Source organism: Anoplopoma fimbria, chromosome 13 (genome assembly GCF_027596085.1).
Source record: "Anoplopoma fimbria isolate UVic2021 breed Golden Eagle Sablefish chromosome 13, Afim_UVic_2022, whole genome shotgun sequence".
In the NCBI taxonomy this organism is placed as follows: Eukaryota; Metazoa; Chordata; class Actinopteri; order Perciformes; family Anoplopomatidae; genus Anoplopoma; species Anoplopoma fimbria.
Window position 1 is genome coordinate 21,295,544 of NC_072461.1, and position 21,896 is coordinate 21,317,439.

Here is a 21,896-nt window from a genome sequence, read left to right on the forward strand (position 1 = left end):
ACAGATGGTAACCCCATTTTTTTTTTTTTTTTTTTACTTCGTAGTGATTCAGCCATAGCCGTGTTGTCACAAAGCTAAGAATAGATCAGATACACGTTGTATTCCCAGATTGCTTTGCAGCTGCACTGAGCTCCACGCCCATCCACCCAGAGCACACTGGAGCCTGATTATATACCTTAACATGGAGAGAAGGAGGTCTGTACAGTTAAAAGAAAGGCCAACTGTGAGTTAAGGAGAGGAATATTTACTCCAGTCGCTGCTCTTAAGACATCTCTTTTTGCTGATTGCTCTTGTGCAAAACAAACGCTGTACACACAGTAATCAGTAGTCATCACAAAATGACCTCTCTGTTTGTTTTTAACCTTCATCGGTTCTGCTGCATTACATATTACAGGAGATATGAACCAAATAATTATAGCTATTACAAAACCAGTTATCAAGTGATATATATTTTAAGCACTGTTAAAGTCTGCATTATAAAAGTAATTCCAGAGCAGCAGTAGTAAAGCATAAGGCTTCCTAAGGCCAAGGCCTTATGTAACATGGGTGAAACTATGAGGTGGCAAATCCAATTTTTATTCATGTCTACAATTTATGCTCACCTGTGCAACAGAGTGTGACAAGAAATGCCCCTGTGGAGTGTGAGTACACACCAGTGAAAGCTTTCCACACTAAAACTCACTTCTTTATTTATATAATGAAGGATTGGAAAACAGGTGGGGCGATCTAGTTTCACAGCACTATGAACATACAATGCTGATTCTAATGACACAAAAGATATAGGGACTTTTGTTATTAACACTGTCATGTCACACATTTTATCACATCTTGTCTCAAGGTGGCAAAAATTTGCATCCTCTAAACCTTTCCAGTAATTCATCATGGAACATGATCTGAAAGGGGAAATGAAAGCTCATCATTTGGTTGTACAGGTTTGCTGCAAAATAAAGAGCTGTTTTTTGTTGAGGTCTTAAAACACTGATAACTGCTGCTCTAATAATGTGTATTGCAATTTAGGATTGTTTGTAAAGTAAAACTGACAGCTCAGAATTTAGCAGCAGAGACAAAACAAAACAAAAAAACACTATTATTCAATAATGCTGTCTTTCTTTGCCACATTCGGACAAATATCCTTGAAATACATTTGAGGTTTTTACCAAGTTGTTATCTAAAAGTTGGCCTCAACAGCCTGCCTCCATGAAAAATCTTATATTTATCACACAGAAGGTGCCTTTGTTAGTCCAGTGGCTGGCGCCCCCTGCTGTTCGTTTGGCAGAACAGTAATGTTATCTTCTCAAAAAGCTGTAGGCGAAACAGTGACTTATTATGAGAATCGGGGCAGGACAAATATTTAATAATAAAGCATCCCCTTTCTCTTTGGTACCTTTGATTGGAGTCACTGATTTGTTGAGTGAGTGTACACATTGGACCGTTGGACCATGCAGTTTTTATACAAAATGCAATTATGAAATACATCCAAGAGGCACTGCCTAATATACAAAGTTAATAGCTATACTGCACACTTTATGAAATAGGTGACATACAATTTGCCATATGCAAACACTACTGTTTGGTTAGGAACAACAGTACGGTGTCTAGTCAGCCTTAGCATTTCAACAGAGTGCAACTACTCAGAAACAGTATAAAATCTCATTCACATCTTGTAAACTATATACACCCCTTCATTCAGCTCTCACGGAACAAAATCAGTTTTAAGTGCTGTCAGAATTTGTCAGCTGTTTAGTTGTTTTTGCTTTTTTTGACCCCTCTGTGCCGTGCTCCTTCTTCCTCTTCGGTCTGTTCTTCTGTCCTTCCTCTTGTCTGAACTGGTGCCTGTCGAAAAAGAAGTCACATTTGCATGCAAACACCAATGAAGTTTATCTACTGAGCTGGAAATGATGTGCCTTTTTAATGTTTAGCCAGGAACATCAGAGGAAAATTAGCCTTTACATATCATTAAGCTTTCAAAAGTCTTGATTAGCTGGAAAATAACCATTAACCAACAACTCCTTATAGATAAAAAAAATCTTTATGCAGTGGGCCTACAGTTTCACTTCTATACTTCCTAGATCTAAAGATATGAAGCGGTTGGCAGCTTTATGAAAAATGATTGTTGGTTTTGCAAATGTATTCAAATAATTACAATTAGAAAGTAGGCAAACTGTCACTTTTGCCATTTTGAATGACACTGAAAGAGGAACGTTAAAAAAAAAAAATAAAAAAAAAAATTGCATTTCTTAAAAGAATCATATAAAAAAATCCTTGAGAATAACATATGAATTAACTATCATACTCCATGTTCATACTCCATGTTGCTGCAATATATTTCTATGTACACTGATGATCACCTACTAAAGTGGCTGGTAATTACCAGACAAATATATTTTACATTCTACCCATCTCCATTCTCAAATGAGTCAATTTATCTGTCCAGAAACACAGGATAACAAACCTTAACTTAAGAACTGTATGCGTGTAAAATGGATGGGATGGAGGGAGAGGAGTCTCGCTTTTTAATCGTTGCATATTAGTTGCAGGTGTAATGAAGAGTGTCGAGATCTCACCTGGACTGCCAGCGTCGGCCACTGTTCCACACTCTTCCAAAGGATGGAAGCCAGTTGGCGTCTGTGTGTGAGCTGTGGTCAAAGTTGGCGCCCACTCGGTTTGGTGGAAGTTTCTTCAGTTTTTCTTGCTCCTCTGCCAAAGCACATGAGGCCATTTTAATTATACTCCAATATTTTTGAGAGTTTCATTGATTCATCCTTTTAGTGTACATAGGCATATTCTTTGTATCATTAACACCGACTAAGATTCAGATCAGAAACCAATATGTTGATTCTGCTTAAGTGCCATGATTTTTTAAATGTACAGCAACAATAGCAAAAAAGAAGAAAATCTTCAAGCATGTGGAGGCACAAAATCTGCAGAATACCAAGACGCATCATAAATCACGGCTCCCTGGTTACCACAAGTGATGTGACCGCAACAAATAAAACATAATTGCTTGTGTAAACTATCATCAAGGCCAGAAAATTTATTTAGCAACCAAATTGCTCAGCTGACAACAAATTTAAATCCGAAATAAAAAATCTGTGCGTGATTCCTACTCTGTTTGAGGAACTCTTGGAGCGATGGACCGATCTCTGGATGAGCTGCAGCTGCGGAGGTCCCCTCCCGAGGATCCTCCTGTAACCAAGGAGGGACGGCACCTACGACACACAGAGGCTATATGCTTACTCTTCATCAATTGCATGCAACAGGTGAACTGAGCCCATAACTATTAGAGACACAAGTTGGAAGATTTCTATAAACACAACAAATACATCCAGCCAACTCATCAAAACCAGACAAGAGACTGATCTGGAAAGCAGATGGAGTGAAGTTTTAGAGCTAAACTAAATTAAATTTATTAAGGATTTTTCCAATATGGCAATGATGTATTTTTATAGTTCAATTAATTGTTTTTATTTGAAATAGTTATTTCAAATTATAGAAAACAACTAAAACATAAAATTGTACCCCACTTCACCTAAAATCATCATCATCATCACACACATCACAGAGCAAAGGCCATGCATTTAAACCACCGTCTTATAATTGGATTATCAAATTCCATATATATGTGCAAGAAAATAAATAGTTGAAATAATGTATATTTCCAATGTACTCTTGGCATTTCTGCAGATGTTTCATCATTAAATAAATTAATGTATCACTTTACCTGTATGTACATTTCCACTGTTTGAATCCTGTAACAGAGAAACCAAGTGATCAGCTGAGGTGATTGAGTTTGTGTGGAAAAAACAAACAGCAAAAACAATTGATTATAAAACTGTAACTGCAAGCTGTCAGTCTACCTGGTAGCCTATGAAAGTCAGGCCTTTTCCTGTTGCAGCCCGCGGTGCTCCGACCATTGACTTCACACAGCTGCTCCCCGTCTGATGGTCTGATCCCCGAGGCGTAAATTTAGAGCTGTTCCCATGACAATAGGATGAGTCCCAAAACAACAAAAGTAATTTCAAGTGCTATTAATGATGAAACAATGCAAAAAGGACAGAATGTTGTAGGTGGACAAAGTGTTACCTGACAGCATCCTCAGCAGACATGTCTGTGCCGTTGGGTCCATTGAACAACTCTGGCTCTGTGTCACGCTGATATTGATTCAGGAAAAGCCAACAGTGGTTCATAGAGGAAGTCTGAGCACTAATCATGCTTCATCTCAGCTTTTATCATCACAAATCCTCACACAATACTTTGGCCACAATGTTAACATAAACTAGGAACGAAAAAGCTTTTTATTATTTTTTCTATAACCTGATGAGGGAAGTTTCTTTCTCTCTAAACCACCAAATACGAGATCTCCCCAGCCACAATGTTAAGAGTTGAACAGGATCTCCAGAGGATCATGGTTACATAGTTTGGCAGTTACAATAATTAAGCTATGTCCCATATTAAATGTAACTCAAAATCATGTCATCATAACAACAACAGTCAAGTCCACACTGATGGATACTGCCACTGCATCTTTGGAAAACAAACCTCTAAAAGAGACTGAAAGACCTCTTGGCGATGCTTTTCCTGGGCCCGGATGTTATCAGCTTCCTGCAGCCATGAAAAGATAAACAAGACAAACAACTATATAAGCAGATTTCAAGTCTGTATAAAATAACACTCCTTTGCACATTTCTTTAGCCATAGCATAACTGTAGACTCTAATGTTTGTCAAAGTAAATTAAAAAACTGAATGATTTTGGGGTACCTGTTTTAAGAATTCATCCTCGTTCTCCACAAATGATTCCAATGCTTTCTCCACCTCAGCTTTAAACCTAAACGAAAACAAACACTTTACCTCGCAAATAATCTCTATTAAAATATATTTTTGGCGCACCAAGCCTACCTCTCAGTTTCCTCCTCTGTGATGACGACCTTGTCTCTTAACTTGGGATCGGCCTTATTCTCCCACCAGAACTTGTGAGTACTCTTCTTGTGTTCTGGGCTAAAACCAGAAAAATGCAGTTCGTCACAATTAATTTTAGTAGTACTAATTTAAACTTTTTTAAGTCTTACAGTACCAGTCAAAAGTTTGGACACACCTTCCCATTCAATGTTTTTTCTACATTGTAGATTAATATTGAAGACATCCAAACTATGAAGGAACACATATGGAATTATGTGTTAAACAAACAAATGCTCAACAAACCAGAATATGTTTTATATTTTAGACTCTTCAAAGTAGTTGAATGAGAAGGTGTGTCCAAACTTTTGACTGGTACTGTAGGTCAAACCTTTTTTTTTTTTTTTTTTACAAATATGGCAGCCAATATAAATGAGAAAAATGTCCTGCTGAGCTCTACCACACTAAACTTTGAATGGATACATTTTGCAGTCACTTTGACAACACAACTTCTATAGTGCTTCTGATGCTGGGGATACAACCTAAATCTGAAAATGAAGCAGGTGCATCAGTGCAATAAAAAAGTAAAAAGTAAAATAAATTAAACTTACGTGGCCATGTGTTCCAACAAGCCTCCATACAGAACAGTCATGTTACCGTCGGTGACATTTCTCTCAATGTCACACCCGCAGCAGTAGCACCAGAAGGTCTGCTTGTTCTGGGTGCAATCAAACTTTTCTACTTGGGGTTTTTTAAGAGTGCGCCGAGCTTCTTTCACCTTGGAAACAATGGATGAAACGAAAACAAGGAAACAAGTTACATGCAAGCTAAAATGCACAAGCCACTAACCATAAAAACAAGATAAAAAAAAAATGGGTGGCAGTCAAGATGTGACACAACATCATCCTCCAGAGGGAGATAAATGATATACCGTTATATCTGGAGGAATAAATGCACAATTAACAAACTACTCACCTTTTCTAAGAATTTAAGAAGAACCACTCTGAGTCTGCTTTGATGGTTTTTCCCGTGGATATGTCCCTTCCCTGTGAATGTAGTTTGCCTGCATATAGAACAATAATATGCACCCATTTAGACCGTTTTTTAAATACTATAAAATATACTTGAGCTTAATTGACGTCTTTCTTTCTTCTCCTAATTCATCTTCTGAGGCAAAACAACACAACACGTTATCATTTGCTACAGGAAGCAGTGCCGCCTCGATATGTGTCCCCCCAGAAGCAGAAATGTGGTCCTGTCGTTAAACTGTTCCGACTGTCAATGCAAGTGTTACTACGCTGTGTTCAAGGAAGACTTGGCTTCATTTGATGGATTATCTGAATGGAAATGTCTAAAATACAATGTCTGAGAAGGTTTGTCGACGAGCGACTTACTGCTGCTGTTGAAGAGATTTTTGGAGTTTTGGAAAAAACTCTAGTGGAGTATGAGGAGGAGATCCACCGACAAAGCAGACTGCTGGATGATGTTTGGAAACCAGAGTTACTCGAGATAGGTGTGTATCGTTGAAACTTAATGAGTTTATAAACAAAAAACAGGAATAAGGCTTACATAAACTCCCAATTGTTTAACATATACGTGTACTTATTTACTGCTATAAAGGCATGTTCATAGATAGGTCTGTACATCCTCAATTATTTAGAATCAAACTTCTCTATTTGCTCATACATTAAATTACATTTATTTAGCTGACACTTTTATTCAAAGCAATTTACAATAAGTGGAGTCAACCATGTGGGTACCATCCCGAAAAGTGCAAGAATCATGCAATTACATTTTTATTATTTTGTTTTATGAGCCAAGGTGGAGTCTGAACAGATGAAGTTTTTTTAAGTATTACTTTAGTAATATACTTCTGTCATTTCCCCCCCTAGAATTACCACAGCGACATGTCTGTAAGGAGGAGGAGGTTCTCGCTGACCAGCAGCTCTGTATTCAGGAGAGGAACTCCAGTCTGGACCAAGAGGACCCAGAGCCTCCACAGGTTAAAGAGGAACAGGAGGAACCCTGCACCAGTCAGGAGGGAGAGCAGCTTGAACTGAAGCAGGAGACTGAGACCTTTATGTTGACTCCTAGTTATGAGGAAAGTGACCACAGTGAAGATCAGACTCTGTCCTTTAATCCTGATGACTTTTTAAATGCAGCAGAAAAAGAGTCACCAGTCAACATAATTAAACAGTCCGTGGTATCTGAACCAACCTGCTACAGTCAGATCCTCTATCAAAACTATCATGTAGCTCACCAGAAAGGAGGCAAGCATGGAGACAAAAGCAGAAATAACTGCAATACGCAAACTGGTAAAAACTCTTTAGAATGTGACACTTGTGGGAAAGCTTTTAAATGCATGTCAAAATTGCAGAGACACCTGGGCGTCCATACAGGTGAAAAGCCGTATTGTTGCAGCATCTGTGGAAAAAGATTCAGGCAGGCATCAGTGTTGCACACTCACATAAGAGTCCATACAGGTGAGAAGCCATATACTTGCAAAACATGTGGGAAAGGATTCAGGTGGACTAATTGCTTAACGCTCCACATGAGAACTCACTCAGGTGAGAAACCATACACTTGCAAAACCTGTGGGAGAGATTTTCGATCTAGTAGTAACTTGAAAGACCACCTGAAAACTCACAAAGGAGAACATTTGTTTCAATGCAGCACAGAGGTTTCAAGTGTAGTCAAACCCATATAGGAGAGAAAGGGTTAACGTGTAAAATATATGAAACGGGTTGTTTCAGTTCAGTCAAAAGCTGATAGCTGAAGCATGCAGTTAACTATTCCGTTTTCCAATAGGTGTGTCTTTATGTCATCACTGAAGTATGTTTGAGCAACAGCCTTTGTCAGAACAATCACAGTCTTCTATATCATCAGAAGGAAGCTCATGTTGATGTTAATGAAAACAGCTTTGGTTATATATTTTTATGGGTTATGTGTACTACTACTTTGAGCATTTACCAAACGTCATGAATATAAAGATTTCAAAAAGGCCAGCGTCCTGTGGTTTTTGTCAGTAGTTTTATTGTACAATTAGTTCAAAAGACTGACAGGCTGATCTAGATATAGTTTGATGGACAGGAAATGAGACTCAAATAATTGTTAACATTGTCGTTCTCCCCTACATTCTAGAGGCAAATATTTTGCTATGTACCCCACCACATTCATAGGGCAGCTTTCAAAAGTAATTTAGCAGATTACAGTTTTACAAAAAAATAAACCTATTGATGAGATTTTAAACAATGATTCATTGTCAAACTATACAACAGTGTGTAAAATAGGTCAAATCAGCTCGACTAAAATGTTGCTTTCGCGTTACTGAATCATAGCAGTAATAACATGGCACCAACACAGCATTCTGCATATGTTTCTTATTTTTATTTTCTGAAGCAGGCGACTGACAACAGTGAAGTTCGAACTCTGTATTTGAATCAGGAATTAACTCAGAATGCAGCTGAGTAAGAGTATATTGTCATTGTATAAGTTAAAGGCTCTGCAGAGCAAGAACTAAACAATGGACCACCAGCTCTCTCACAACTCTAATGAAGCTGAAAGCATAGCTCAGAAAGGAGGCGAACACTGTTGCATATTTATAAGACACAAATGATACTGGAACAACTCGTTTGAGCCCAGACTGGTGTTAAAAACATTTTCTGTGAAAAGGCCAACACAAGCGGAACATATCTTCCCACATTCCACCGTCGGAACTTATCAGTGTGACATCCAGCGGAAGTAAACAACACAAGCGCCTGTATCGTCAGCTGCTCGCACGTGTGGAGCTGGCTGTAAAAAACGATATTGTAGACGTTGCGGAGGTAATTATTCCAACAATGTCCTCAGTTGAGTCTTTGAGAGAGTTTGTCACCGAGCGACTCACTGCCGCTGCTCAAGAAATATTCGGAGTCTTTGAAAAAACTATCTTCCAGTACGAGGAAGAGGTCGACCGTCAGCGCAGACTGCTGGATGTCGTTTGGAAACCTGCAATAAAGCTACACAGGATAGGTGTGTACAACTCAATCATTTAAAAACACTAAACAGAGTCATTCTCATTCATATTTAACAAAGTAATAACTCCTACATTTCTACCTTCAAATAGGTAATTTCTTTCATTTTTAAGGTCCTATGATATATATATATATATATATATATATTTTTTCTAAATAATTCCAGACAATAACTGATGTTCATGTGTTCAGGAAATCTCTGACTCCGCTCAAACTAAAAGTCAGACATTTTTACTGGACCAATTAAGAGATCTTTCAAAGTAAAGGTCCTACATTTGTGCACAAAAAAAGCAAATTTCTGAATATTTAAGGTGCTATTAAAAGAGTTTTCTCAATAATTCCAGTCAATGACTACTGCATATTTGTTAAGGATATCTCTGAATATACCCTCACTGAAAATCTGACATTTTTACTGTACCAAAGAAAAGATTTTACATGGTAAAAGTCCTACATTTATACGAAAACATATCTAATAACTGAATATTTTTGGGTGCTATAAAAGGTATTTTCTCAATAATTCCAGACAATGACTGATGTATATGTGTTCAGAACATCTCTGACTACAAAAAATTATTACTGTACAAAGTGAGAGATCTTTCAAAGTAAAAGTCCTACACTTAATCCGAGAAATATCCAATAACAGAATATTTGAGTTGATATAAAAAGACTTGCCTCAATCATTCCAGAATAAGACTGATTCACATCGATACAAGAGATCTCTGACTACACCCAAACTGAAAGTCAAACATTTTTACTGTACAAATTCAGAGATTTTTCAGAGTAAAAGTCTTACATTTGTACCGAGAAATATCTTATGAGTGAAGATTTGAGGTGCTACAAACATGTTAATAATAATTCCAGACAATGGAATTTAGTCAGAAATTTAGAACATGCTTTTATAATTTAAAGAAAGAGATTCAAACTATTTCTTCTTGACTGGAGTTGCTGTCTGTCAATAATGATTTTTTTCACTGCTACCCTTTTACCTTTTTATTTTGCATGTTTGTTGTAAAATATTTTAATTGCTGTGTCCAAATTTTTTTTATTTCATCATTGGTGTAGTCAGAGATGTCCTGAGCAAAAATGAATGTGTCATTATCAAGGAAATAATTTTTATAGCATCTCAAATATTCTTAAATGTACCGAATTATGATTAAAAATTGGGATTTCTACCATTGTAATATCTTTAAATTAGAACATTAAAACTGTTTGACTTTTTGTAAGCCTGTTGACAGAGAAGTCCTGAACACAAATCTGGAAATATTAAGAAAAAGTTGTTTAATAAACACCTCAAGTATTCAGAAATTAGATATTTGAAGTTAGAAATGAAGGACTTTGGTACAGTAAAAATCTTTGATTTTCAGTATAGGTGAAGGCTGAAACGAACACATATGCATTGGTCATTGTCTGGAATTATTGAGATAAGTCTTTTTATATCACCTCAATTTTTCAGTTATTAGATATTTCTCGGCACAGATGTAGGACTTTTAATTTGGAAAATCTTTAAATTGGTACAGTAAAATGTTTTGATTTTACATATCGGTTGAGAGATGTCCTCAAAAGAAATATATCAGTCATTGTCTGGAATTACTGAGAAAATACTTTTTAGAGCACCTTAAATATTCAGTTATTAGATATTTCTCCATAAAAATGTAGGACTTTACCTTTGAAAGATCTTGTAATTTGTACAGTAAAAAGGTTTGATTTTCTTAGCAAGTATAGTCAAAGATGTCCTGAACACATATGTCTCCGTCATTGGCTGGAATTATTGAGAAAATAATTTTCTAGCACCTTAAATATATGGAAATTAGCCTTTTAAATGCACAAATATAGGACTTTTAATTTGAAAGATCTTCTAATTGCTGCAGTAAAAATGTTTGATTTTCTGTATGGGTGGAGTTATAGATCTCCTGAGCAGATGTGAATCAGTCATATTCTGGAATTTAATTAATTAAGATTTAATTAATTGGTACAGTAAAAAAGTTAGATTTTATGTACCAGTGGAGTCAGAGATGTCCTGAACACATATTAAGTAGTCATTGTCTGGAATTATTCAGAAAATTATTTTAATATCACTTAAAATATTCAGAAATTGGTTTTTGGAATGAACAAATTTGGGACTTTTACTTTGAAAAATCTCATAATTGGTAAGGTAAAAATGTTCGATTTTTAGTTTGAGTGAAGTCAGAGATTTCCTGAACACATATACATCAGGTATTGTCTGGAATTATTGAGAAAAATATGTTCATAGCACCTTATAAATTAAAGAAATGACCTATTTGAAGGTACAAATGTAGGAGTTAATACTTTGTTAAATATAATATACAATTGATACAGTGAAAATGTTAGTCAGTCACGACATGCAGGTAACTGGGTTCATTTTTGATGTGAATGAAATAAATCTTATTTCCATATATTTGTACGTACGCTTTGTTTACATCTTATTTTGAAAACCGGAAGTTATGTCACGTTGATCCTTCCGCCAACTTCACAAAGTCCATCGCACACTCCCGATCTGGGCCGTTTGAATGTGTTTACCATGAGTGTTAGTATTATAGGTGCACTAAAATTGCAGTGTCGGCTAACTTGACCACGGAGATCCGAGAGTCTGACGAGTTGACCGCAGTTCGTCTACTGTCGTGGTATCCAGTTTGCTGGATGCCTGGTTTCATGTGATTGCACTGTTTGCATTCTCTTTACCATCAGAGTATTCTCATATTTATTTTGGCTTCTTCCCTTCCAGAGCTCCCAAATCAACATGTCTGTAAGGAGGAGGAGGTTCTCTCTGACCAGCAGCTCTGTATTCAGGAGAGGAACTCCAGTCTGGACCAAGAAGACCCAGAGCCTCCACAGGTTAAAGAGGAACAGGAGGAACCCTGCACCAGTCAGGAGGGAGAGCAGCTTGAACTGAAGCAGGAGACTGAGACCTTTGTGTTGACTCCTAGTTATGAGGAAAGTGACCACAGTAAAGATCAGACTCTGAACATGAGTATCGATGAAAATCAGAGTATGGTGGAAGAAACACCTCTAGGCTACACTTCAGTTGAAAGCTCTGTAGTACCGGAACCAAACGAGGACCACCAGCTCCTCCCACACAACTCTCATGCAGATAAAAGCCAAGATCAGAAAGGAGGCAAGCATGGATACTCTGAATCCACCAGTAATGCAGAGCCAAAACCGTTATTCAAGTGCGACACATGTGGGAAAGAATTCAAGTTTAAGTATAGACTTTACAGACATCTGAGAATCCACACAGGTGAGAAGCCATATTCTTGCAACGTATGTGGGAAACGATTCCCTGACAAATCAGAATTGAAAAGTCATATGAAAATCCACACGGGTGAGAACTTGAAGCCACATTCTTGCAAAACATGTGGAAACACTTTTCGACGTAATAGTCACTTGGTGGACCACATGAGAACACACACAGGTGAAAAGCCATATTCTTGCAAAACCTGTGGAAAAGATTTTCGACATAGCAGTAACTTATTGGTTCACAGGAGAAGAGTCCACACCGGGGATAAATCGTTCATCTGCAAGATCTGCGGGAACAGATACCTTACGGCGATTCAATTGTCAAGGCATGTAAGATGGCATACAGACAAGTAGCCTTGTCGTTGGAAAATACATGGGAGCTCACTCAGTTCTGAGATGTGTAAATATAAAATCCACTGCAAGAAACTTAGGAGTTCTATTTGATTCCGATTTCAGTTTCAAACCCCACATCACAAAAGTAGTCCAGTCCTGTTTCCTTCAAATCAGAACCATCTCCAAAATAAAACCAATCCTCACTCACACTGAACTGGAAAAAAATCTTCCATGCATTTATCTTTTCAAGACTGGACTACTGTAACTCCCTCCTCTCTGGCATCAACCAGAAGTCACTCTCTCGCCTCCAACTAGTTAAGAATGCAGCAGCCAGGCTTCTTACTGGTTCTAACAGACGACATCACATCACCCCAATCCTGGCTTCTCTTCATTGGCTCCCTGTTCGTTTTAGAATTGATTTAAAGATTTTACTGATCACTTTTAAAGCACGTCTGGGTCAGGCCCCAACATATATATTAGAAATGTTGACCCCGTATGAGCCAGCTCACAACCTTAGATCCTCAGGTGGGGCCCTTCTGGCTGTTCCAAAGTCGAGGCTGAAAACTAAAGGCGACTGTGCTTTTGCCATAAGGGCTCCTCGGCTTTGGAACGACCTGCCTGAGGAGATAAGGCTTGCAAGATCAGTAATCTCTTTTCAATCACTTCTTAAAACACATTTTTACAGAATGGCTTTCATGTGATGTCGTCGCTTTAATGTTTCGTTTTATTATTGGTTTTACTATCTTATTTGATTTGAATATACTATTTTATCTTTATTTATTTCATTCATTTCATTTATTCTCACTTGTTATTTCTTAGTCTAGTTTTATCCTATCGATTGTTTTTATTGTTTCATCTATTTTACTGTTTTATCTTTATCAGGGTGTAAGTCTTACCTTAGTTTGTCTTAGCTTTATTTTGTTTAATTGCCTTACTTTTGCTGCCTTGTCTGCCACTTTGTAACTTCTGTTTTTAAAGGTGCTGTATAAATAAAGTTATTATTATTATTATAAAATGGTGCCGATTGCTGATTTGTGCACTAAAAACTTTACAATCTGTAACGAGGAGGAGGTCCTCTTTATGTTGACTACTACTTATTAGGGTGTTTGTATACTTCAATTAATCTTTGGCTCATAGTAATTTATTAAAATTACTAACATTTTTAATTCATGTATATTTTTTCACCGTGTTATTGTTACTTTTACCTACCTGTGTAAAGTTCCTCCATCTCTTCTTATATCTTTTTTATTATTATTTTAATTGTTTGCCTCAAAATAAATCGAAAAAGACATCAGTTGATGCAGAGAGAAAATAGATTCATGTCCCTGTGAGATGAAACCAGACAGATGTTCAAGCACAACCTTTTTTTTTTTTATTAAAGCGGAAAGAAAAAATAACTCTCGTCCACCGTCGGAACTTATCAGTGTGACATCCAGCGGAAGTAAACAACACAAGCGCCTGTATCGTCAGCTGCTCGCACGTGTGGAGCTGGCTGTAAAAAACGATATTGTAGACGTTGCGGAGGTAATTATTCCAACAATGTCCTCAGTTGAGTCTTTGAGAGAGTTTGTCACCGAGCGACTCACTGCCGCTGCTCAAGAAATATTCGGAGTCTTTGAAAAAACTATCTTCCAGTACGAGGAAGAGGTCGACCGTCAGCGCAGACTGCTGGATGTCGTTTGGAAACCTGCAATAAAGCTACACAGGATAGGTGTGTACAACTCAATCATTTAAAAACACTAAACAGAGTCATTCTCATTCATATTTAACAAAGTAATAACTCCTACATTTCTACCTTCAAATAGGTAATTTCTTTCATTTTTAAGGTCCTATGATATATATATATATATGATATTTTTCTAAATAATTCCAGACAATAACTGATGTTCATGTGTTCGCTCAAACTAAAAGTCAAACATTTTTACTGGACCAATTAAGAGATATTTAAAGTAAAAGTCAAACATTTGTGCATTTAAAAAGATAATTTATGAATATTTAAGTTTCTACAACAATAGTTTTATCAATAATTCCAGACAATGACTCATCCATTGAAATCAAATTGAAAAAACTTTCTGCCATGATCAAAGAGGATATATTTAATGCAATTATTTCCTTTCAATTGTTTCATTTATATATTCAGGGTATTTAACATCATATAACTATATAATTGTGCTTCCCCTTTTTATTCTATTGCAAGATAGTAACTCTCTAGTGTGAGGGAGCTACGTAACAACCAGTTGCAAATTCAGATGGCAAAAGGTTTTAATATTTTATCCAAGACCGATGTTGTTATTCTCTTCCGGGTTCACCTTATTTTACCGTCCTGTCCTCGTCTACTGTCGTGGTATCCAGTGTGCTGGATGCCTGGTTTCATGTGATTGCACTGTTTGCATTCTCTTCTTCACCATCAGAGTATTCTCATATTTATTTTGGTGTCTTCCCTTCCAGAGCTCCCAAATCAACATTAATCAGAACAGGTTGGTCAAATTATAATATATGGAAATAATAATTATTAATAATTAAATGTTAATTATATTCACACAAAAATGAACCCAGTTACCTGCATCTCGTGACTGACTATCATTTTTACTGTACCAATTAAGAGATCTTTCAAAGTAAAAGTCCTACATTTGTGCACTTAAAAAAGCAAATTTATGAATATTTAAGGTGCTATTAAAAGAGTTTTCTCAATAATTCCAGTCAATGACTACTGCATATTTGTTAAGGATATCTCTGAATATACGCTCAGTGAAAATCTGACATTTTTACTGTACCAAAGAAAAGATTTTACATGGTAAAAGTCCTACATTTCTACAAAAACATATCTGATAACTGAATATTTGAGGTGCTATAAAAGGTATTTTCTCAATAATTCCAGACAATGAGTATTGTTTATGTGTTCAGAACATCTCTGACTGCACTTATACAAAAAATGTTTACTGTGCAAAGTGAGAGATCTTTCAAAGTAAAAGTCCTACACTTATACCGAGAAATATCCAATAACAGAATATTTGAGTTGATATAAAAAGACTTGCCTCAATCATTCCAGAATAAGACTGATTCACATCTATACAAGATATCTCTGACTACACCCAAACTGAAAGTCAAACATTTTTACTCTACAAATTCAGAGATTTTTCAAAGTAAAAGTCTTACATTTGTACTGAGAAATATCTTATGAGTGAAAATTTGAAGTGCTACAAACATGTTAATAATAATTCCAGACAATGGAATTTAGTCAGAAATTCAGAACATGGTTTTATAATTTAAAGAAAGAGATTCAAACTATTTCTTCTTGACTGGAGTTGCTGTCTGTCAATAATGATTCCACAAAAAGGGTTGTTTTTTTTCCTCTGCTACCCTTTTACCTTTTTATTTTGCATGTTTTTTGTAAAATATTTTAATTGCTGCATTCAACTTTTTTTTATTTCATCATTGGTGTAGTCAGAGATGTCCTGAGCAAAAATGAATGTGTCATTATCAAGGAAATCATTTTTATAGCATCTCAAATATTCTTAAATGTACCGAATTATGATTAAAAATTGGGATTTCTACCATTGTAATATCTTTAAATTAGAACATTAAAACTGTTTGACTTTTTGTAAGCCTGTTGACAGAGAAGTCCTGAACACAAATCTGGAAATATTAAGAAAAAGTTATTTAATAAACACCTCAAGTATTCAGAAATTAGATATTTGAAGTTAGAAATGAAGGACTTTGGTACAGTAAAAATCTTTGATTTTCAGTATAGGTGAAGGCTGAAACGTACTGAACACATATGCATTGGTCATTGTCTGGAATTATTGAGATAAGTCTTTTTATATCACCTCAATTTTTCAGTTATTAGATATTTCTCGGCACAGATGTAGGACTTTTAATTTGGAAAATCTTTAAATTGGTACAGTAAAATGTTTTGATTTTACATATCGGTTGAGTCAGAGATGTCCTCAAAAGAAATATATCAGTCATTGTCTGGAAATACTGAGAAAATACTTTTTAGAGCACCTTAAATATTCAGTTATTAGATATTTCTCCATACAAATGTAGGACTTTACCTTTGAAAGATCTTGTAATTTGTACAGTAAAAAGTTTTGATTTTCTTAGCAAGTATAGTCAAAGATGTCCTGAACACATATGTCTCCGTCATTGGCTGGAATTATTGAGAAAATAATTTTCTAGCACCTTAAATATATGGAAATTAGCCTTTTAAATGCACAAATATAGGACTTTTAATTTGAAAGATCTTCTAATTGCTGCAGTAAAAATGTTTGATTTTCTGTATGGGTGGAGTTATAGATCTCCTGAGCAGATGTGAATCAGTCATATTCTGGAATTTAATTAATTAAGATTTAATTAATTGGTACAGTAAAAAAGTTAGATTTTATGTACCAGTGGAGTCAGAGATGTCCTGAACACATATTAAGTAGTCATTGTCTGGAATTATTCAGAAAATTATTTTAATATCACTTAAAATATTCAGAAATTAGTTTTTGGAATGAACAAATTTGGGACTTTTACTTTGAAAAATCTCAGAATTGGTACAGTAAAAATGTTCGATTTTTAGTTTGAGTGAAGTCAGAGATTTCCTGAACACATATACATCAGGTATTGTCTGGAATTATTGAAAAAATATGTTCATAGCACCTTATAAATTAAAGAAATGACCTATTTGAAGGTACAAATGTAGGAGTTAATACTTTGTTAAATATAATATACAATTGGTACAGTGAAAATGTTAGTCAGTCACGACATGCAGGTAACTTTCATTTTTGAAAAAATAAATCTTATTTCCATATATTTGTACATACGCTTTGTTTACATCTTATTTTGAAAACCGGAAGTTATGTCACGTTGATCCTTCCGCCAACTTCACAAAGTCCATCGCACACTCCCGATTTGGGCCGTTTGAATGTGTTTACCATGAGTGTTAGTATTATAGGTGCACTAAAATTGCAGTGTCGGCTAACTTGACCACGGAGATTCGAGTGTCTGCCGAGTTGACCGCAATTCGTCTACTGTCGTGGTATCCAGGGTGCTGGATGCCTGGTTTCATGTGATAGCACTGTTTGCATTCTCTTCTTTACCATCAGACTATTCTCATATTTCGGTTTCTTCCCTTCCAGAGCTCCCAAAGCAACATGTCTGTAAGGAGGAGGAGGTTCTCTCTGACCAGCAGCTCTGTGTTCAGGAGAGGAACTCCAGTCTGGACCAAGAGGACCCAGAGCCTCCACAGGTTAAAGAGGAACAGGAGGAACTCTGCACCAGTCAGGAGGGAGAGCAGCTTGAACTGAAGCAGGAGACTGAGACCTTTATGTTGACTCCTAGTTATGAGGAAAGTGACCACAATAAAGATCAGACTCTGTACATGAGTAGCGATGAAAAGAGTGTGGTGGAAGAAACACCTCTAGGCTACACTTCAGTTGAAAGCTCTGTAGTACCGGAACCAAACAAGGACCACCAGCTCCTCTCACACAACTCTCATGCAGATAAAAGCCAAGATCAGAAAGGAGGCAAGCATGGATACTCTGAATCCACTAGTAATGCAGAGCCAAGACCGTTATTCAAGTGCGACACATGTGGGAAAGAATTCAAGTTAAAGTATAGATTTTACAGACATCTGAGAATCCACACAGGTGAGAAGCCATATTCTTGCAACGAATGTGGGAAACGATTCAATCAGAAAGCAACATTGAAAGGTCATATGAAGATCCACACAGGTGAGAAGCCACATTCTTGCACCGTATTTGGGAAACGATTAAGTCAGAAAGCAACATTGAAAGTTCATGTGAAAATCCACACAGGTGTGAACTTGAAGCCACATTCTTGCAAAACATGTGGAAAGACTTTTCGATTTAATAGTCAGTTGTTGGTCCACATGAGAAAACACACAGGTGAGAAGCCATATTCTTGCAACGTATGTGGGAAACGATTCAGTGAGAAATCTGCATTGCAATTTCATATGAAGATCCACACAGGTGAGATCTTGAAGCCACATTCTTGCAAAACATGTGGAAAGGATTCAGTGTGAAATCAACATTGACTTTTCATTTGAAAATCCACACGGGTGAGGTCTTGAAGCCACATTCTTGCAAAACATGTGGAATGACTTATCGAAGTAATAGTCAGTTGTTGGTCCACATGAGAAATCACACAGGTGAGAAGCCACATTATTGCAACGTATGTGGGAAACGATTCAGTCAGAAATCAGCATTGACCTTTCATATGAAGATCCACACGGGAGAACTTAAAGCCGTATTCTTGCAAAACATGTGGAAAAGATTTTCGACTCAAAAGTGAGTTGTTGAATCACATGAGAACACACACAGGTGAGAAGCCGTATTCTTGCAAAACCTGTGGAAAAGATTTTCGACGTAATAGTCACTTGGTGAACCACATGAGAACACACACAGGTGAGAAGCCATATTCTTGCAACTAATGTGGGAAACAATTCAGTGAGAAATCAGCATTGACCTTTCATATGAAAATCCACACAGATGAGATCTTGAAGCCACATTCTTGCAAAACATGTGGAAACACTTTTCGAACGAATGGTAACTTGGTGGACCACATGGGAACACACACAGGTGAAAAGCCATATTCTTGCGAAACCTGTGGAAAAAAGATTTTCGACATAGCAGTGTCTTATTGGTTCACACGAGAAGAGCCCACAATGGGGAGAAACCGTTCATCTGCAAGGCCTGCGGGAACAGATACTTTACGGCGTTTCAATTGTCAAGGCATGTAAGATGGCATACAGACAAGTAGCCTTGTAGTTGGAAGATACATGGGAGCTAAATCAGTTCTTGAGTTCATAATTCCTGCAAATGATTGACCAATTTGATTTTTCTTTTGGTTTTAGAATTGGTATATACTTCAGTAATATGAGTGGATTGTGAACACAGATGTTTAGGCTGAGAAACACTCTCTCTGTGTTGTTGAGTCAGTTATGTTGTCATCATTACAATGAGACAACTTTTCTTTTTTTGTCTACAATGTGTCATTTATTTTATATTTTTATGTTGTTTTGGATTTTATAGGTGGCATAGAAATAAAAATTGTAGATGGAGTGCTACATGGTGCTGTCACAAATCAGCCTCTACAATAGTAATGAAAAGTGAATGAATTGTAATGATCAGTGCTCAAAGGGAAGTGAGCAATGAAACAGTGTTTTTCGATCTCATGTATGTATTCTAACAATAAAGCTTCATGAGGTGATGAGGTAAGAATTCATGATTCACACTGAGGTCTAAAGCTTTAAGTATATTCCGTTCATCAAAGCTGCAGATGTGTTTCACTCACATCAAGAGTAAAAACAGTCATTGTGAAGAAGTGTTCTTTTACGAGTGTCTAAATACGTACTGGTATTAATTAATGCTGCATTTACATGAATTCAGGCAGATGGTAGACAGCAAATCAGAACAGGTTGGTAAAATTAGGTGAGGCAGGCAGAGAATACTGGTAATGGTACACTTGCCGTCCAAATTTAAAATATTTTAACTTTTTGCCATCATCAAAGAGGATATATTTAATACAATTATGCCGTTTCAGTTGTGTCATTTATATTTTTAGGGAATTTACCGTTATATAACTAGATAGTTGTGCTTCCCCTTGTTATTCTAACAAAAAAGTAACTCTCTAGTGTGAGAGACCTACGTAACATCCGTTTGCATATTCAGATGGCAAAAAGTTAAAATATTTTATCCAAGACCGATGTCGGTATTCTCTTCCGGGTTCACCTTATTTTACCGTCCTCGTCTACTGTCGTGGTATCCAGTTTGCTGGATGCCTGGTTTCATGTGATTGCACTGTTTGCATTCTCTTTACCATCAGAGTATTCTCATATTTATTTTGGTGTCTTCCCTTCCAGAGCTCCCAAAGAAACATGTCTGTAAGGAGGAGGAGGTTCTCTCTGACCAGCAGCTCTGTATTCAGAAGAGGAACTCCAGTCTGGACCAAGAAGACCCAGAGCCTCCACAGCCTAAACCGTTATTCCAGTGCAACACATGTGGGAGAGGATTTAATATTAAAGCAAATTTGAACAGACATCTGAGAATCCACACAGGTGAGAAGCCACATTCTTGCAACGTATGTGGGAAACGATTCCGTGACAAATCAGAATTGAAAAGTCATATGAAAATCCACACTGGTGAGAACTTGAAGCCACATTCTTGCAAAACATGTGGAAACACTTTTCGACGTAATAGTCACTTGGTGGGCCACATGAGAACACACACAGGTGAAAAGCCATATTCTTGCAAAACCTGTGGAAAAGATTTTCGACATAGCAGTAACTTATTGGTTCACAGGAGAAGAGTCCACACCGGGGAGAAATCGTTCATCTGCAAGACCTGCGGGAACAGATACCTTACGGCGATTCAATTGTCAAGGCATGTAAGATGGCATACAGACAAGTAGCCTTGTCGTTGGAAAATACATGGGAGCTAACTCAGTTCTGAGATGTGTAAATATAAAATCCACTGCAAGAAACTTAGGAGTTCTATTTGATTCCGATTTCAGTTTCAAACCCCACATCACAAAAGTAGTCCAGTCCTGTTTCCTTCAAATCAGAACCATCTCCAAAATAAAACCAATCCTCACTCACCCTGAACTGGAAAAAAATCTTCCATGCATTTATCTTTTCAAGACTGGACTACTGTAACTCCCTCCTCTCTGGCAGCAACCACAAGTCACTCTCTCGCCTCCAACTAGTTAAGAATGCAGCAGCCAGGCTTCTTACTGGTTCTAACAGACGACATCACATCACCCCAATCCTGGCTTCTCTTCATTGGCTCCCTGTTCGTTTTAGAATTGATTTAAAGATTTTACTGATCACTTTTAAAGCACGTCTGGGTCAGGCCCCAACATACAGTGGGTACGGAAAGTATTCAGACCCCTTTAAATTTTTCACTCTTTGTTTCATTGCAGCCATTTGCTAAAATCGAAAAAGTTATTTTTTTTCCGCATTAATGTACACTCAGCAACCCATCTTGACAGAAAAAAACAGAAATGTAGAAATTTTTGCAAATTTATTAAAAAAGAAAAACTGAAATATCACATGGTCATAAGTATTCAGACCCTTTGCTGTGACACTCATATTTAACTCACATGCTGTCCATTTCTTCTGATCCTCCTTGAGATGGTTCTACTCCTTCATTGGAGTCCAGCTGTGTTTAATTAAACTGATTGGACTTGATTAGGAAAGGCACACACCTGTCTATATAAGACCTTACAGCTCACAGTGCATGTCAGAACAAATGAGAATCATGAGGTCGAAGGAACTGCCCAAGGAGCTCAGAGACAGAATTGTGGCAAGGCACAGATCTGGCCAAGGTTACAAAAGAATTTCTGCAGCACTCAAGGTTCCTAAGAGCACAGTGGCCTCCATAATCCTTAAATGGAAG

The 21,896-nt window shown here is 36.9% G+C and overlaps 3 protein-coding genes across 3 annotated transcripts; 2 read left to right on the top strand and 1 right to left on the bottom strand.

The window, feature by feature from the left end:
- Positions 1–41: 41 nt before the first annotated feature.
- cenatac (centrosomal AT-AC splicing factor) lies at positions 42–6,111 on the bottom strand. The gene is made up of 11 exons (XM_054611648.1): positions 5,870–6,111; positions 5,506–5,672; positions 4,898–4,996; positions 4,760–4,826; positions 4,540–4,602; positions 4,084–4,151; positions 3,858–3,972; positions 3,722–3,749; positions 3,108–3,209; positions 2,565–2,697; positions 42–1,833 (listed from the first exon to the last, which is right to left on the bottom strand). Exons 1-11 carry the CDS (start codon positions 5,984–5,986, stop codon positions 1,713–1,715), a joined length of 1,080 nt encoding a protein of 359 aa, XP_054467623.1. The 5' UTR covers positions 5,987–6,111; the 3' UTR covers positions 42–1,712.
- Positions 6,112–6,241: 130 nt separating this feature from the next.
- On the top strand, positions 6,242–7,782 carry LOC129101739 (zinc finger protein 287-like). The gene is made up of 2 exons (XM_054611650.1): positions 6,242–6,407; positions 6,787–7,782. The coding sequence occupies exons 1-2, from the start codon at positions 6,242–6,244 to the stop codon at positions 7,599–7,601; spliced, it is 981 nt and encodes a 326-aa protein (XP_054467625.1). The 3' UTR covers positions 7,602–7,782.
- Positions 7,783–13,936: 6,154 nt separating this feature from the next.
- LOC129100709 (zinc finger protein OZF-like) lies at positions 13,937–21,402 on the top strand. Its single transcript, XM_054610150.1, has 5 exons — positions 13,937–14,206; positions 17,619–18,212; positions 18,297–18,470; positions 18,822–18,905; positions 20,558–21,402. Exons 1-5 carry the CDS (start codon positions 14,035–14,037, stop codon positions 20,908–20,910), a joined length of 1,377 nt encoding a protein of 458 aa, XP_054466125.1. The 5' UTR covers positions 13,937–14,034; the 3' UTR covers positions 20,911–21,402.
- The last annotated feature ends 494 nt before the right edge of the window (positions 21,403–21,896 follow it).

Excerpts from the sequence above, each read along its gene's own strand:
- cenatac (XM_054611648.1), bottom strand. The coding sequence starts at position 5,986 with ATGGGTGCATATTATTGTTCTATATGCAGGCAAACTACATTCACAGGG. Across the intron at positions 4,827-4,897 it reads ACAGAGGAGGAAACTGAGAG|GTTTAAAGCTGAGGTGGAGA; the intron begins GTAGGCTTGGTG and ends GTTTTCGTTTAG. Across the intron at positions 2,698-3,107 it reads CCAAGAGTTCCTCAAACAGA|AGGAGCAAGAAAAACTGAAG; the intron begins GTAGGAATCACG and ends GTGCTTTGGCAG.
- LOC129101739 (XM_054611650.1), top strand. The coding sequence starts at position 6,242 with ATGTCTAAAATACAATGTCTGAGAAGGTTTGTCGACGAGCGACTTACT. Across the intron at positions 6,408-6,786 it reads ACCAGAGTTACTCGAGATAG|AATTACCACAGCGACATGTC; the intron begins GTGTGTATCGTT and ends TTCCCCCCCTAG.
- LOC129100709 (XM_054610150.1), top strand. The coding sequence starts at position 14,035 with ATGTCCTCAGTTGAGTCTTTGAGAGAGTTTGTCACCGAGCGACTCACT. Across the intron at positions 18,471-18,821 it reads TCATATGAAGATCCACACAG|GTGAGAAGCCGTATTCTTGC; the intron begins GTGAGATCTTGA and ends GAACACACACAG. Across the intron at positions 18,906-20,557 it reads CCACATGAGAACACACACAG|GTGAGAAGCCACATTCTTGC; the intron begins GTGAGAAGCCAT and ends GAATCCACACAG.